This window comes from Passer montanus, unplaced genomic scaffold (assembly GCF_014805655.1).
Source record: "Passer montanus isolate IOZ18808 unplaced genomic scaffold, ASM1480565v1 scaffold66, whole genome shotgun sequence".
Lineage (NCBI taxonomy): Eukaryota > Metazoa > Chordata > Aves > Passeriformes > Passeridae > Passer > Passer montanus.
Genome location: NW_024371704.1, coordinates 276,425 through 289,493, shown reverse-complemented (window position 1 = coordinate 289,493; position 13,069 = coordinate 276,425). Strand labels below are relative to the sequence as shown.

Sequence of the window (13,069 nt, the reverse complement as noted above, 5' to 3'; positions counted from 1 at the left end):
TTTGTTCAGGTACACCTCAGGCAGGAGTGCACTGCAACATCCCATGGAAATACACTCATTAGGAGAGGATCTGTTGACCTCAGCTGGGTCTCACTGCAGGTTTGTTCAGCTGGCCTCCCTTGCCAGCAGTGCAGAGCTCAGGCTGTTCAGAGCTCAACTCCACAGCTGAGGTCTGGCCTGTTGATTAAATGGTTAAAACCAAAGGTCACTCAAGAAAAAGATTTTTTGTAAACTTTAGGAAAGCAAGGTAAATTACACACAAGAGCCTGCTGGGCTTTTATCAGGTAAATTCTGTTGACAGACAGACTTAAATATTTTTGAAGAGCTTTAAAAATACCATTTCTTCTTTGTGGCACAGCTCCTGAACAGGCCAAAGTCTTCTGGTTCTCCCTTTTTTCTTGTTAGCACATGTATTTAAAGGGAATCAAGAGTCTGTATTGAATCAAATCATGATGAAAACTGTTCTCCCAGTGGAAGTTCTTCTGTACAGCAGACATGTGGAGTCCATTAATGTGGTATGTCATTCCCCTGCTGGGAATACACACCCCCACACAGTCCCATTCCAGAGCATGGAATAAAACCTTTACCTTGGCTTTTGATGCAATACCCACATACAGATCTTAGCATGACATCCCAGTTCAGCAAATCTATGGATTAATTTTGAACCTCCTGAAGTCCTATTCTTTTTATTTTCCTCCATTTGTAAGACACACAACATTGTTACACCTAGCACTGATATATTAAAAAAAACAACAACCCAAACCAACTTTTTTTTTTGTAAATACCACCCACAAACAAAATTTATGAGTATAAACCCCTTTAAAATGATAAAACAATTTCATAGATCTATACAGGAAGGAAAGAAAGCTAAAGACAGAAATTCTGCAAAAGATGAAAGATATAGTAGATAAATAAAGGTCAATGAGGAAAGCAGGAACAGCAAACAGGTTGGAGAAACTGGGCTCAAGAGATTGTGTTGGGATTTACAGGCCAGCAAAGACTGAGAAATGGAGTTCCAAGGACTGGAAAGAGAATGAGGACTGGTGCAGCAGGAAACCTTTAGGCCACTACAAAATGAGCCCAAACTTACTGAGTCCAAACAGGCCAAGTAACACATTTTGATCCTGAAAACAATGTAGTTGTGACTTTCATTAACACAACCGCTGCTGTAGGGTGAAACCTGCCTGCCTGAAGGAGGGACACCTCTGCCAGCTTCCTGTGAGGAAGCACCCTGGCTTCCCCAAAGCCCTTTTCCTGCAAAGAGGATGCATTTTGGGGTGAACCTTCAAGTTTGGTCTCACCTTCAGCTCTCTCTGCCCTCATTATGGATATCTGTGCACCCCACTGGGACATGCAGACAGCAGGGTTTACCAGATCAGGGAAAAAATGAGTTTGCTAAAATTGTCATTCACATAGAAGAAAAGTTTTCTGCCTGTAGAGATGAGGGTCTCTTGGGTTTCACTTAATCTTAACCTCCCACATTAGCACAGAAAACTTACTCTGCAGGGTCACCTTAATTTTGCATTTTGTGATATTTTTCTAACAAATCTGAGGACCTTGAGAACAGATGAGCAGGAAAGAACAGCTTATTGAATCAGGACGGGAAGCAGCTAATTAAAATTCTCATCTGTAACAGTCATTATCCTTATTCCACATAGAAATATACTACAGTGAATAATGAGAGTGTGACATTCACCTCAGTTAACTCTGGAAAGGTGATTCCCAGGGTACTCACTGCACCAGTTCATGTTCTCCACACACCAGAGTTTAACAGAGCACTGAGCAGGAGATGGGGCCTGGGGGAGCAGCACACAGGGGTGAGCATGGTGCTGACCAGTGCCTTCTGCCACAGTTTCTGCCTCCAGTGACTGATCTCATTGCCTTGGCACTGCAGCTGACTCGAGGCATTGCTTGCTCAGGTGCTGCTCCAGTGGCACCAGACATTCCCAAAGCAGCCTCCATGTCTCTTTCCACTTGGAGGGGAGCATGGGATGGGAAGCAGCTGGTTTTACCTGCATGATTTACATGATGTGTGGCCCAGGAAGTAACAAACCCTGATGTAAGTGAAAGGGGTAAACTGCTCATGGAGGATGGAAAGACATCCCATGGAATCCCAGCCGCAAGCAGCTATTCAGAACAGCCTGAAAGAATCCAGCTGTCAGAGCAGCTTGGGCAATACTCCCTCTCCAGATCCGTCACTTTGTTTTGGATGATGAGAAAATGCTTTCCTGTCTTTCTCAGAAGAGGGGCACTGCCAGGGACACACAGGATTTGGAAGACACTGCTTGCAGTACTGATTTTGAGGGGGACTTTTCTTCTCTATAGTAAAGAAGATATTGACCAAGAGCTTTTCACTATTTATTCCCCTTTTTTTATCAAGTAAGTTTACTGAGATATTGCTTTTGAAAGCATTTCAGGCTAGCTCTGATATGCACAGACCTGAGCTACAGCATTTATGTGCCACTAGGTGATGACCAGAAAACCCAGTGAGCATTTGGGGTTATTCTGGAAGACAGAAGTTTCATACTTGGGTCACATACTCATTTTCAACATTCCAGGATGGATTTCTGGCATCCCAGCTACTCTGCACTACCTCTCCATGTTCTTGCTCCCAGTTACACTGGGAGTGGGATCAAAGCTGGTACTTGGACAGGTGAGATTGGAGGTGTTTCTGCTCCTGTGATTTGGCTTTGGAAAGGAATTCTCTTAAAGATGCTGTGTTTTCTGAAGTGGAAAAACTAGATAAAATCAGAAATGAACTCATAAGAAATACAGGATATAATGGCATGTTGCCTAATTTAATTCTGATAGATCCATCCACAGTACAGGTGAAGCCTGGTAAGAACATTTAATGATCTGTTTAAATCTATTTAACAATTAAAACCCACTTCCAACATTAAACCACATATTACTGTTGAAGCATGGCAGAGCCAAATCTTTAAATAAACACTGCTACATGCTAATAAGAAATGCTTATAAGATCTATGGCTTTTTGGATTAGCATCTAGTGTAAACCCTTAGGAACAACTGCCAGTACTTACAGAAACCATGCTGGACCTGCTGTAAGTTGGAGAGAAGCCACATGAAAGGAATTACAGGGTTACAGACCTGTGAGAGCTCTACAGTTAAGGTGCCATCACATATTCAAGATGCTCAAACCCCGAGGCTGCCCAGTCCCAGGGAGATGGCTCAATAAATTGAACAAAAGCTGCAGAAAAATGGTGTTGAAATGATACAGGTTTAAATAACTCCTGGTGCAGGTTTAGAAACAGTGCTCTGGACAGGTACTTTAAAGTATAAAATATGTTTATTTAAATTATATACAGCAGTACATTTTGATATACATCTTCAAATTTTGCAGTCTGTCCATGCTCTGACAACTTTGAAACACAAATCAACACAAATACAGCCTTCCATAGCCCACACCCCCCTCGATCTGCATTCCCCTGGGACATTCATTGCTTAACACTTTAAATGAATATTTATATATGCAAAACATGCTCTTCCTTCCCAAGCGCTAGCAGAGGTGCAAGAGGAAATACAGCAAGGGAGTGCAAGAGCCTAATTATGCCAGCAATTCAAAGCAATCCAGCTTTTCCAAAAGGCACAGAGGGGCTAGTACACAAAACAACAGTCATCTTTGGTCTGATATCCAGCAAGAGTTAAGACATGCAAAGTTATCTTCTTTCCAGAAGGAAAGAGATAAGATTTGTTTCAGAGATAAAAACATTCTTTCAGAATCAGAGTTTGCAAAAAAAAAAAAAAAAGTATAATGCAGTAAGCAAATGGAATTTTAAACAAAAGTCTTCTTGGAAAAATAGATATTTTATATATTCATATCTAGACAGTACTTGATAGCAAACCTAAGCACACGTTACAGTGTGTATTGACACTTTCTCTGGAAAAAAATAAAAACCCCATGTAAGACATGGTGTAAAAGGCCTATTGTGGTGCAAAGTGCCTAGATGAAGTAAACATGTATATATTTATTCCTTTCAGCAAACTAAGACCTGCATGTTGCACTTTCTCCAAAATGTGTATTGCCCTTCCAAAGTGCTCGGACTAAGCAGATTCACAGTGATCTAACTATATTTTGGAATATGACCATATAAGAAATACACACAAAGTGGAATGAAAAGATCTTTTTTCTTCATATCAAAAAAATAAGAGATTGGTTCATAGGCTTTAAGCATTCTGAAAGAAGTTTCACCATCAGTGTGGCTGATCTGCTGAGTTCCTTCATGAAGAGTTAATGTACTTGCTGTAGATCTAAGTACAAGTAAGCATAATGTGCATCAAAGGCCCAATGTACATTCAAGATATTGATCAACTAGGCTAGAATAAAAAAAATATTCCTATAGAAATTCCCCAAGAGCAGCTATCCACACTAGAGGTACTTTAATTGCATAATAGTTTGAATAGTCAAGTTGTGAAGCTTCCTCATTAGGTGATAAGCTTTCAACCTGAGACACAGCAAAACCAAACCCACTCACAATTTCTTGTGGCTGGGTACAACAGTGAATAACTTAATACTTGCATCATTACCACATCCGTGCTTTATGCTGAGTTACCTACAAAGACAAAGCTCTAAGAGTATTCCAAGGTCTGATGTCTTGTGCAAAGTGCATCTTTGTGTCCTGGGACTGGTCACAGGGCATGGAACTCGTGCAGGTTTGAGATTCTGAACTCAGGAGATTGTACAGTCGTCTCTGGATCTGCCCTTACTCCTTTTACCAGCCTGCAAATCCTCCCTGCTTTCAGCCCTCTTAATGAAAGCACTTTCCAAATCCTGTTCCAAAACATCTCGATCCTGTAATTTTCCCACTTTACTAGAATCTGATACTTTGATTTCATCTTCCTCCACATCAGCCTCCTCATCAGCTTTTCCTGATGCTTTCCCTTGCAAGCACCCTGTTTCTTCAGGCTCATCTTTTTTATTCTGCAGGACTTCACCTTTGGTCAAGGCATCTTTGGTTTCCATTTTGTCTGTTCCCTCTCCAGCTTTGTCTGTGTGGGCAGTTTTTCCAACAGCACCATTTCCTCCATCATCCTCTTCTGCCTGTGCATCAGCTTTCTCTCCATCACAATTTTCATCAGATTCTAGTATTTGATTTGACTCTTCATCAAAATCAAATGCATCACCATCATCTTCCAGGCTTTCCTCTGCTTGGTCCTCCAGTGTCACCAGTTCACTAATGTCATCCTGCACAGGTTTCTGTGGCAGAGAATTATTTACACCTACTTCCAATTTCACTTCTTCACTAATGTTTTCATCCTGCACAGGCTTCTGTGCCAGGGAATTATTTGCACCTTCCTCCACTTTAACTTGTTCACTAATGTTTTCATCCTGCACAGGTTTCTGTGCCAGGGCATTATCCACACCTTCCTCCACTTTAACTTTTTCACTAATGTTTTCATCCTGCACAGGTTTCTGTGCCAGGGCATTATCCACACCTTCCTCCACTTTAACTTTTTCACTAATGTTTTCATCCTGCACAGGTTTCTGTGCCAGGGAATTATTTACACCTGCCTCCAATTTCACTTCTTCACTAATGTCTTCATCCTGCACAGGTTTCTGTTCTGCACCTTCCTCAGAAGCAAATTCCCCACCAGGGTGGTCTGCAAGCTCTACCTCTTGCTCATTTTCTTTCAGTGTTTCTTTACTGGCTTTGTTTTCAGTAGCTACAATAACACCTACACCTGACTCCTCCTCAGATTCACCTTCTGCTTGTTTAACCACCTTCTGCACTTCACCCTCTGAAGGAACATTTTTCTCTCCCTCTGTACCATCTGCTTTTTCTTCACTACACTGACTTGATTGAACCTCTGCCTTTGGATTCAAGTCTTCTACCAATCCTGTCCTACCTTCCTGTCCTTCCCCAGCCTCATCCCCTGTTTCCAATTCTGACTCCTTCATTTCATCCTCTAAAAGACTCGGGTCTAAATGGGTTTCCTGAGTGGTCACCTCTGTCACAACCTCTGTTCCTGGATGTGCCTCCTGCAGCTCACCTCCCTGTCCCTCGGGAATGCAGCCTCCTGCCTCCACAGATGCCACACCTTGCTCGCCTGTTTCAGCAGAACCTGAACACTTCTCCAGCTGTTCCATCAATTCTTCCTTCTGTCCATCCTTCTCAGCTGTAGCAGCTTCATCTTCAGTTTTACCTTGTGTACTTGGTTCCTCTGGGCATGCTGAAGCACTGTCCTCTGAAGAAGCTGGTTGGATGAATGCCTGATGTTCTCCACCTTCCTTTCCAAGTGGCTCTGCTGGGACATCCCTTTCACATGGCTCTGTCCCCTCCAAACCCACAGACTCAGTTTCCCTCGGCTGACCCTGAACTGTGTTCTCAACCTCAGCTTCTTCTTCAGCTCTGTCATCTGCTGTTTTATCACTTCTCCCATCACTGCAGTCAACAAGCTTTTCCTCCAAGACATCTGCAACCTTGTTTTCAGCACCTTCTTCTGAGTGCTGGGGTTCCTCTGGAGTGGAACTCTCCACATTTCCCCCTTCCCTGAGCAAGCCTGCCACTGCTCCCTCAGGTAGCCCTGCCTGGTTAGAAACCAACTCACTGCTCTCACTTGTACTGTCAGATCCTTCATCCATTTCATCATCACTCAGGGCATGGCTGGTTTCAACATCCTCTTCTTCTTCCTGGTTGGGTGCAGCTTCTCCCAGCTCCTGCTCTGTACCCGAGTCACAAAGCATTTCCTGAGGAGTCTCAAAAACGGGGTGGCCTTGCAGAGAGCCCAGCTCCAGGTTCTCATTTGTCCTTGCACTCAAGTCATGGTGTTCAGCCTCTGTGCTCTCAGGCTGCTGGACTGCTGTGCCCCTGGACTCTGTGACCTTTCTCAAGCCATCTGTGTCAGTGTCACTGTTTGAAGAAGTGCTCCCTGACACAGGTTCTGTGAGGCTTTGGGCTTGCTCTGCAAACCTACTCTCTGGTAGCATCACTGCTGGCAGGGCGTCCCGTTCTTCAACCATTTGTTCTGCCTTTGCATTTTCAGCAGCATGCAATGTCTGTACTTCCTCCTCCTCAGACTCCTCTTTGTGTTCCTCATGCTCAGTATTCTGCAAGATTTCTCTTTTCCCCACATCCTCCAAAATCTCATTTTTCATCTCCACTTCATTGGCTTTGCCTAAAAGACCATTGAGAAAGTTGAGGGGGCCACACCACAGCACTTACCTCCCCACTCAAAACCCGAAAGACAGAATGAGAAGAGCAGGTTAATAAAAGATCAGCTTTTGCCAATTTTGTGAGGCAAAGCAGCAATTGTATTAGTAAGGATCCAGGGGGTTTGATCAGTGGAACTCACCACCACCCTCTCAAAGCAAGAAGTCTCAGGTGCTGGCTCGTGTTTTTGTAAAGGGAGGAGATTTTTGCTCTTGGCTGTGGGAATGACAGCTCCCGTAGAGGAGATCAGCTGGTTGAAGCAGTGCAATTTAACAGCAGTACTTGCAGATGTACCTCTAAGGAGTGCTTTTCCTCAGCCGTTTTCTCTGCAACCTTAACCCTGACACCCCTCTATCCGTGCAGGAGTCTGATGCCATTACAATGGAATCGTGAAGGATTATTCAGTAACATCTTGCTTTTAAAATCTCAAGACAGGCATCATCAGTGCACATGACAGACACTGAATGTAAAATCTGATTGGCAAGTGAATGGTTTGGCTGTTCAGACCTCCCAACACAGATCAAAGCTCAGGTAATCTGTGCCCCTTATTTCAGCCACCCAAAGCCGTGGGGACTTCTGTGGTTTTTTTTAAGGTTATTTTTGTTGTAACACTTTCCCTTCAATTTATATTTAAAAGCAACGGATATTAAAACAATAGTGTTTGTTGTTAGTTTTTGGGTCTATGCTGTACCTATTCTGAAAAAAAACCCCAGGATTAGGAGATGTAGAAAACATATTACATTTAAAAATACACCCTTACCTTGGTTTTTGGTGTTCCACATTGTTTCCACACAGAAACTGAGTGAAGAAAAAGCAGCCAAAAGCTCAAAGCAAGAGAACCTGCACTTGCAACAGCTGGCTGCCTGCAGCTATTTATTAGTATGTTCATGTAGAACAAAAAAAAAAATCCAACAAAGCAAAAATATTACTTTATTTCTTTACACTGATACAATAGTTCTCTAATGAGTTCTCTAATAAGTTCACCACATAAAAGCATAAAGAGGTTTTGCCAACCAGATTTCTCCTTCCTACCGCTGTCCACTTTTATTGCATCCTTTGAATTTAAGTGTCAACGTGACAAGTAAAAACACAGAAGTGTTAATTTTAAGTGTTCAATAGCACAGGAACAAAGAATTTATCCTTTGGTGTGCTTTGGCAGAGCCCAGCACTGTTGTTCAAGCAGACACATCTCTCAGGGATATCAATGAACCAACGTACAAGCTCTTCATAAAAAACTAAAATGCCTTTTTTTCCTGATTATTTAAGGTACGTGCTGAAAAATACTGAGCAGCAGTAGGATTATCCTGGGACAATTTTCCAGTTCAGGGTTTAAATGGCGACGTGAATGACTGCTACTTATCTGCAATGTCCTACTTGCATTCCCATCCTTTGTCACCGTGCAGGGGAAGTGAAGTCTGCCTCTGGAGGAGACTGCAGGACACACTGGGAGTGATAATCAACACGAAGCAGGGCAATGCACAGGGAGTGACTGGACAAGGAGCATGCTGCGTGGTGTTAATTGTCCCACTAACAACTGCCCCTTCCAAGCAAAGGTGGGTGAATGAAGGACAGACAGGCAGCAGGGGCTGAGAGGACACACAGCACTTACCTAGCATGCCCTCCCCTCCTGTCTTTAATGCCTGAGTGGTGCCTGGGGCAGTTCGGGAAGAATCCAAGTGTCCTTCGTTATCCAGAATGTCTGATGTGTCCCCGTTGGTGGCTACATCAGAGTCTGGGATTATTCCATGTTTCTGTGGGAAGCAAAAGCAATGCTTTAGAGCCTGCTGCTTGGAAAGGGAAGGATTGTCAAGTGCTCTTGTCCAAGATACTCTGAATAAACAATTGCTTCAATCATTCCATTAAACGTGGGCTGGGAGTCAGGAAGCAGAACAGATATTGCAGTTCTCAGTTTGGCCATCCTGACAGAAAGCATGTGATCCCAGCTCTTTTTTTTGTTTTAACATAAATCTGCTGCATAAGATGTTCCTCAGAGAAGTGTCTCCTACAAAAACAACTTCTTTGTACTCCAGTCTACACTAAGAACTAACAATCAATAGTAGGGGAAAGGACATCATATAGAAAATCCCTGAAATGGCAATTTATAGGCAACATGAAAATAGAGCTACTGCTGCTGAGCTAGACCTAATTTTTCTGCCCAAATGTACAGGGGGAAAGGGTCAGCAGATGAATACAAATATATTTTATTCCTCTTGCATACCTTCAGTTGCTCCTTCAGCACAACCACTTCGTCTCTAAGGTCATCCCGCTCACTCCTTATGGAATCAAAGAAATCTTTCTGCCTCTCTAGTGCCTGAGTTCCCAACACAGACAGAGGGCGAGGAGATGTCAAGAAAGGAAGGGAGACAAGTAAAGGCCATGAAAAGCAAATGTAGACAAGAATGAGCAGATTTAAGATATTCAGGGGATGGAAGGGGCAGAGATGAAAAAGGTCGAGTTTGCAGATTATAGGACTGAGTTTGCATACAGAGAGAGAAACCTCAAATCCAAGAAAGGCACAGCTCCCTCAATAACCAAGAATTCCTGCCAAAGACATTCAGAGCCCAATTCTTCACTGAGGACCCTTCAAATGAGGGTCCACTTTTTATTCTTATCTGCTAGACAAGCTGATCCAAACCCACATTGCTTTAGCATGCACACTGAAGACTCCATGTCATTCCCACGTGTTAATGGAAGGGCATGGAAGTAGGCCTGCTGGATTTCAGGAGTCTTTTTATTTCACATTTTAATTAATTTGATAGCTGCCATTGAATCATCCTTAGCCTGGGATGCACCATGTGCAAATGCATATTTTGCTACTGAACTCCCCTCTCCCAATATTTCTATATAAGTACAAATGGAACAATTTTTAAAAAATTAGACAATTTTCAGTTTCAAGCTGCTACAAATTACTGGACATCACAAACATGGGCAAGCTGCCAGATTTCTTTCTCCTACTCTCTTCAGGAAGCCTTTCAGTGTTCAGCTGGAAAAGAAAACCAGAGTGGGTTTCCATGTGGCTTTGATAAGAGGTGGTGGGAAGGGATGAGAAGCAAGGGAGACTGTCATCCCAACATCCTATAAATAACTCCATTACCTCTTTATCCCACTCCAGTTTCTGCTCAGTCTGCAGATCAAATCTGAATAAGAGAAAACTCAGTGCTGATGGAATTGCATTATAAATAGCACTTCCTTTCCCCATATGGCAAATGCAAATGGTGCAGCACAGCAAATCAATTGCCCTTGGTTTGAAAGCAGACCAGCTGCTAGGTTTTCCTTGGATTTTAAGGTACTACTGGGCAAAGACAACAATTCTTGCTATTTGCTACTTCACTGGCAACATCACAGGACAGCCACAGCAAGCAAAGGCACTACAGAGGGGTTCTACAAAAGCAGGATCAGTGTCACTTTGAACACATTGCAGGAGTTGACAAGTCCTACCCCTATTTTTTTGTCTTTCCACTCTATTGTCTCCTGAAGATCAGAAATTTCCCTGACATAGCTCTGCTGTTTCTGTTGCAGCTGTTGGATTTCCTGAGGGGCAGGAGCAAAACAAGAAGACAGAAAGCAGGTAACAGGTTAACAAGGAAGGCCAAGATTTCAGTGATGCCAAAGAATGGAAAAAGTCAGTTCTAAAGTAAATGAGTACCTACAATGCACAGTTCCTGACATCCCAACTGAACCTGTACTCCTGAAGACAATCTCATTATCCACAACATGACTTAAAACAAGTTACACAGTTCTGTTATTTTCCTCTGCATCTCCACAAACAGCTGTCCAAAATGCAATACTTAGGAAGAATAAGGTAATACTTAGCAAAGTACTCTTTGCATGAGTCAGCTCTGAACCTGTTTGGCCTGAAACACTAACATTTCTTCTGGTGAGAAACTTGAATAGGGAATAAAATTCTCCATGCCTCACATTCTCCACTCCACTGCTACTTGGGAATGTACCAAAGAAGCCATTAAAAGAAAAAAGCAGTTACTTACTGCAAGCATTTCTTCTCTCTGCTTCAAAGCCTCTTTGATTTCCATGAACTGAAACTGCAGTATGCTATGAGCGTGCTTCTCCCTCTCAAATTCCTGTGAATAATGAAATATTCACAAGATTAATATTAATCAAAAATAGCATCCCATCGAAAAGAGGAAAATAAACCCAAACACAAAGGAAATGCTTACTGCAATGTAATTCTTGAATATCCCTCTAATCACAATCCCACAAGAGTGCAATTTTTAACGAGTCTGTCCTTTTTCCAAGATGCTATTATTGCACCAAATATAGAAGTGATAGACATCATTTAGCCCATTTCATGAGCTGAGCAGCAGGCTGAAGAGCTTTTACACTCCAGTCCTTCAGACTGCACAGATGAATGGATGGGAATTTAACCCACTCTTCCCACATGTACGGAAAGTTAGCTGGACTTTAAAATAAAAAGAATAAAACCCACACAGTATCTTTCAGGAACTGTGTTTTGAAGTGGGGTGTAGTCAAATGCCCCAAGCTACAAGAAGGCAGTTCTGAAAACAAGCCCCAGTTTCATTATTTAACACCAAATCACTGTCAGCTGCTGAATAAATGTAAAGATTAATTCAACATTTAACCATGAACTGTCTGAACTGCACAACTCTCCCACAGGCTGCCTGGAGACACCTTTGTGTGCAAAACTGCTCCAGAAGTCCCTATGGACAAACCCTCTGAATTTACTTTAGAGATGGAATATAAAAGGAGATGTGATAATATCAATATAGCCTTTACCAGCCAGAACATTTCTCCCCTTCTTCAGAAATGGCTTAGGGAAAATTCTCATTTGTATGATCACAAGTACACAACAAATTGGTATTTCACTTAATACTAATTAAACCAGTAATTCAAAATATTGAATAATAATTTAGCTGCCTTCTCCCAAAGCTCTCTATCACCCTCCAAACCTCTCCCTGTTTTTTCCCATGCCAGAGCTCTTTACATACTTTACTTTTCTCTTCATATTGCCTCCTAGATTCTGCCAGCTGTTCCTCTAACTCTAAGAGCGCATCCTTCAGGGTGTCCACCTGGTACATGAAATTGGTTTTCTCATTGTCCAGCTGAGCATTTGACACCATAGCCTTCTTGTATTTCTCCTCAACTTCAGCTAGAGAGTCCTGCAGAGAATAAGCAACCCTGGTCAGAGGCAGAAATGAAGGAGGACACTCTGCCAACCGAGACCTTCAGTGAGGAAATAAAGCACAAGTTTGCCTATGGAAAGCAGCACAAATCCTGTGCTGGAGGCTTCCCAGCTGTCCCAAGGTGACAAAACCTGCTGTGTGCCCACCAGGCTTGTGCTCCCAAGCAAGCAGCCTTACCTCAGCACGGATCCAAGGCTTCCTGTGCTCTGCTGCTTCAGCTCCTGCCTTCCCGCTTTTCCTGCTTCTCCCTCCTCCCCCTGCCCCTGCACGCTGGCAGCTCTAAGCTGCTGCTGAACATGGCAAGTTGGGATTTTTTTTTTTTAAAGGTGAACTGGCCTTGATTTAGGATCACTTTGGATGATCTGAGACCTGAAATCAAGGCAGATTAACACCCACTTCATACCAATTTCAGAGATCCTTGCAGTGTGGGAACCCTTAAATACTGACTCAGGGTTCACTGCGAAGAGAAAGCTGCAGCTTTTGTGACCTGATGTGTGATTTCCCATTAGGTTTCCCATATCACACCCCTTCTTTACAAATTTACTCTCTAAGATACAATTCCCAGTATCCTGAAAACCCCTTCTGTCAGCTTGACCTGAATATAAGATACTGAGTATAACAACAAACGATGGTAAAATAAAGATTACCATAATTTTTCATTTATGCAGACAAACTTTGCATTACTTGATTTTAATAAAGAAATAAAAGAGTTATATAAACAAAGGGTTATATAAACAAAGG

The 13,069-nt window shown here is 42.6% G+C and overlaps 1 protein-coding gene across 17 annotated transcripts in view; it reads right to left on the bottom strand.

Moving 5' to 3' along the window:
* The window catches only part of LRRFIP1 (LRR binding FLII interacting protein 1), a 103,356-nt gene that overhangs the window by 6,759 nt on the left and 83,528 nt on the right, over positions 1 to 13,069 (bottom strand). For 9 of the 17 annotated variants that reach the window (XM_039728702.1, XM_039728707.1, XM_039728705.1 and 6 more), the window contains 6 exons: positions 12,134 to 12,304; positions 11,156 to 11,248; positions 10,608 to 10,700; positions 9,388 to 9,480; positions 8,779 to 8,920; positions 3,286 to 7,134 (listed from right to left, as the gene is read on the bottom strand). In XM_039728702.1, coding sequence (XP_039584636.1) covers positions 4,688 to 7,134; positions 8,779 to 8,920; positions 9,388 to 9,480; positions 10,608 to 10,700; positions 11,156 to 11,248; positions 12,134 to 12,304 — 3,039 coding nt within the window. In that variant the 3' untranslated portion in view covers positions 3,286 to 4,687. The other 8 variants (XM_039728709.1, XM_039728710.1, XM_039728714.1 and 5 more) reach the window with 4 other exon arrangements.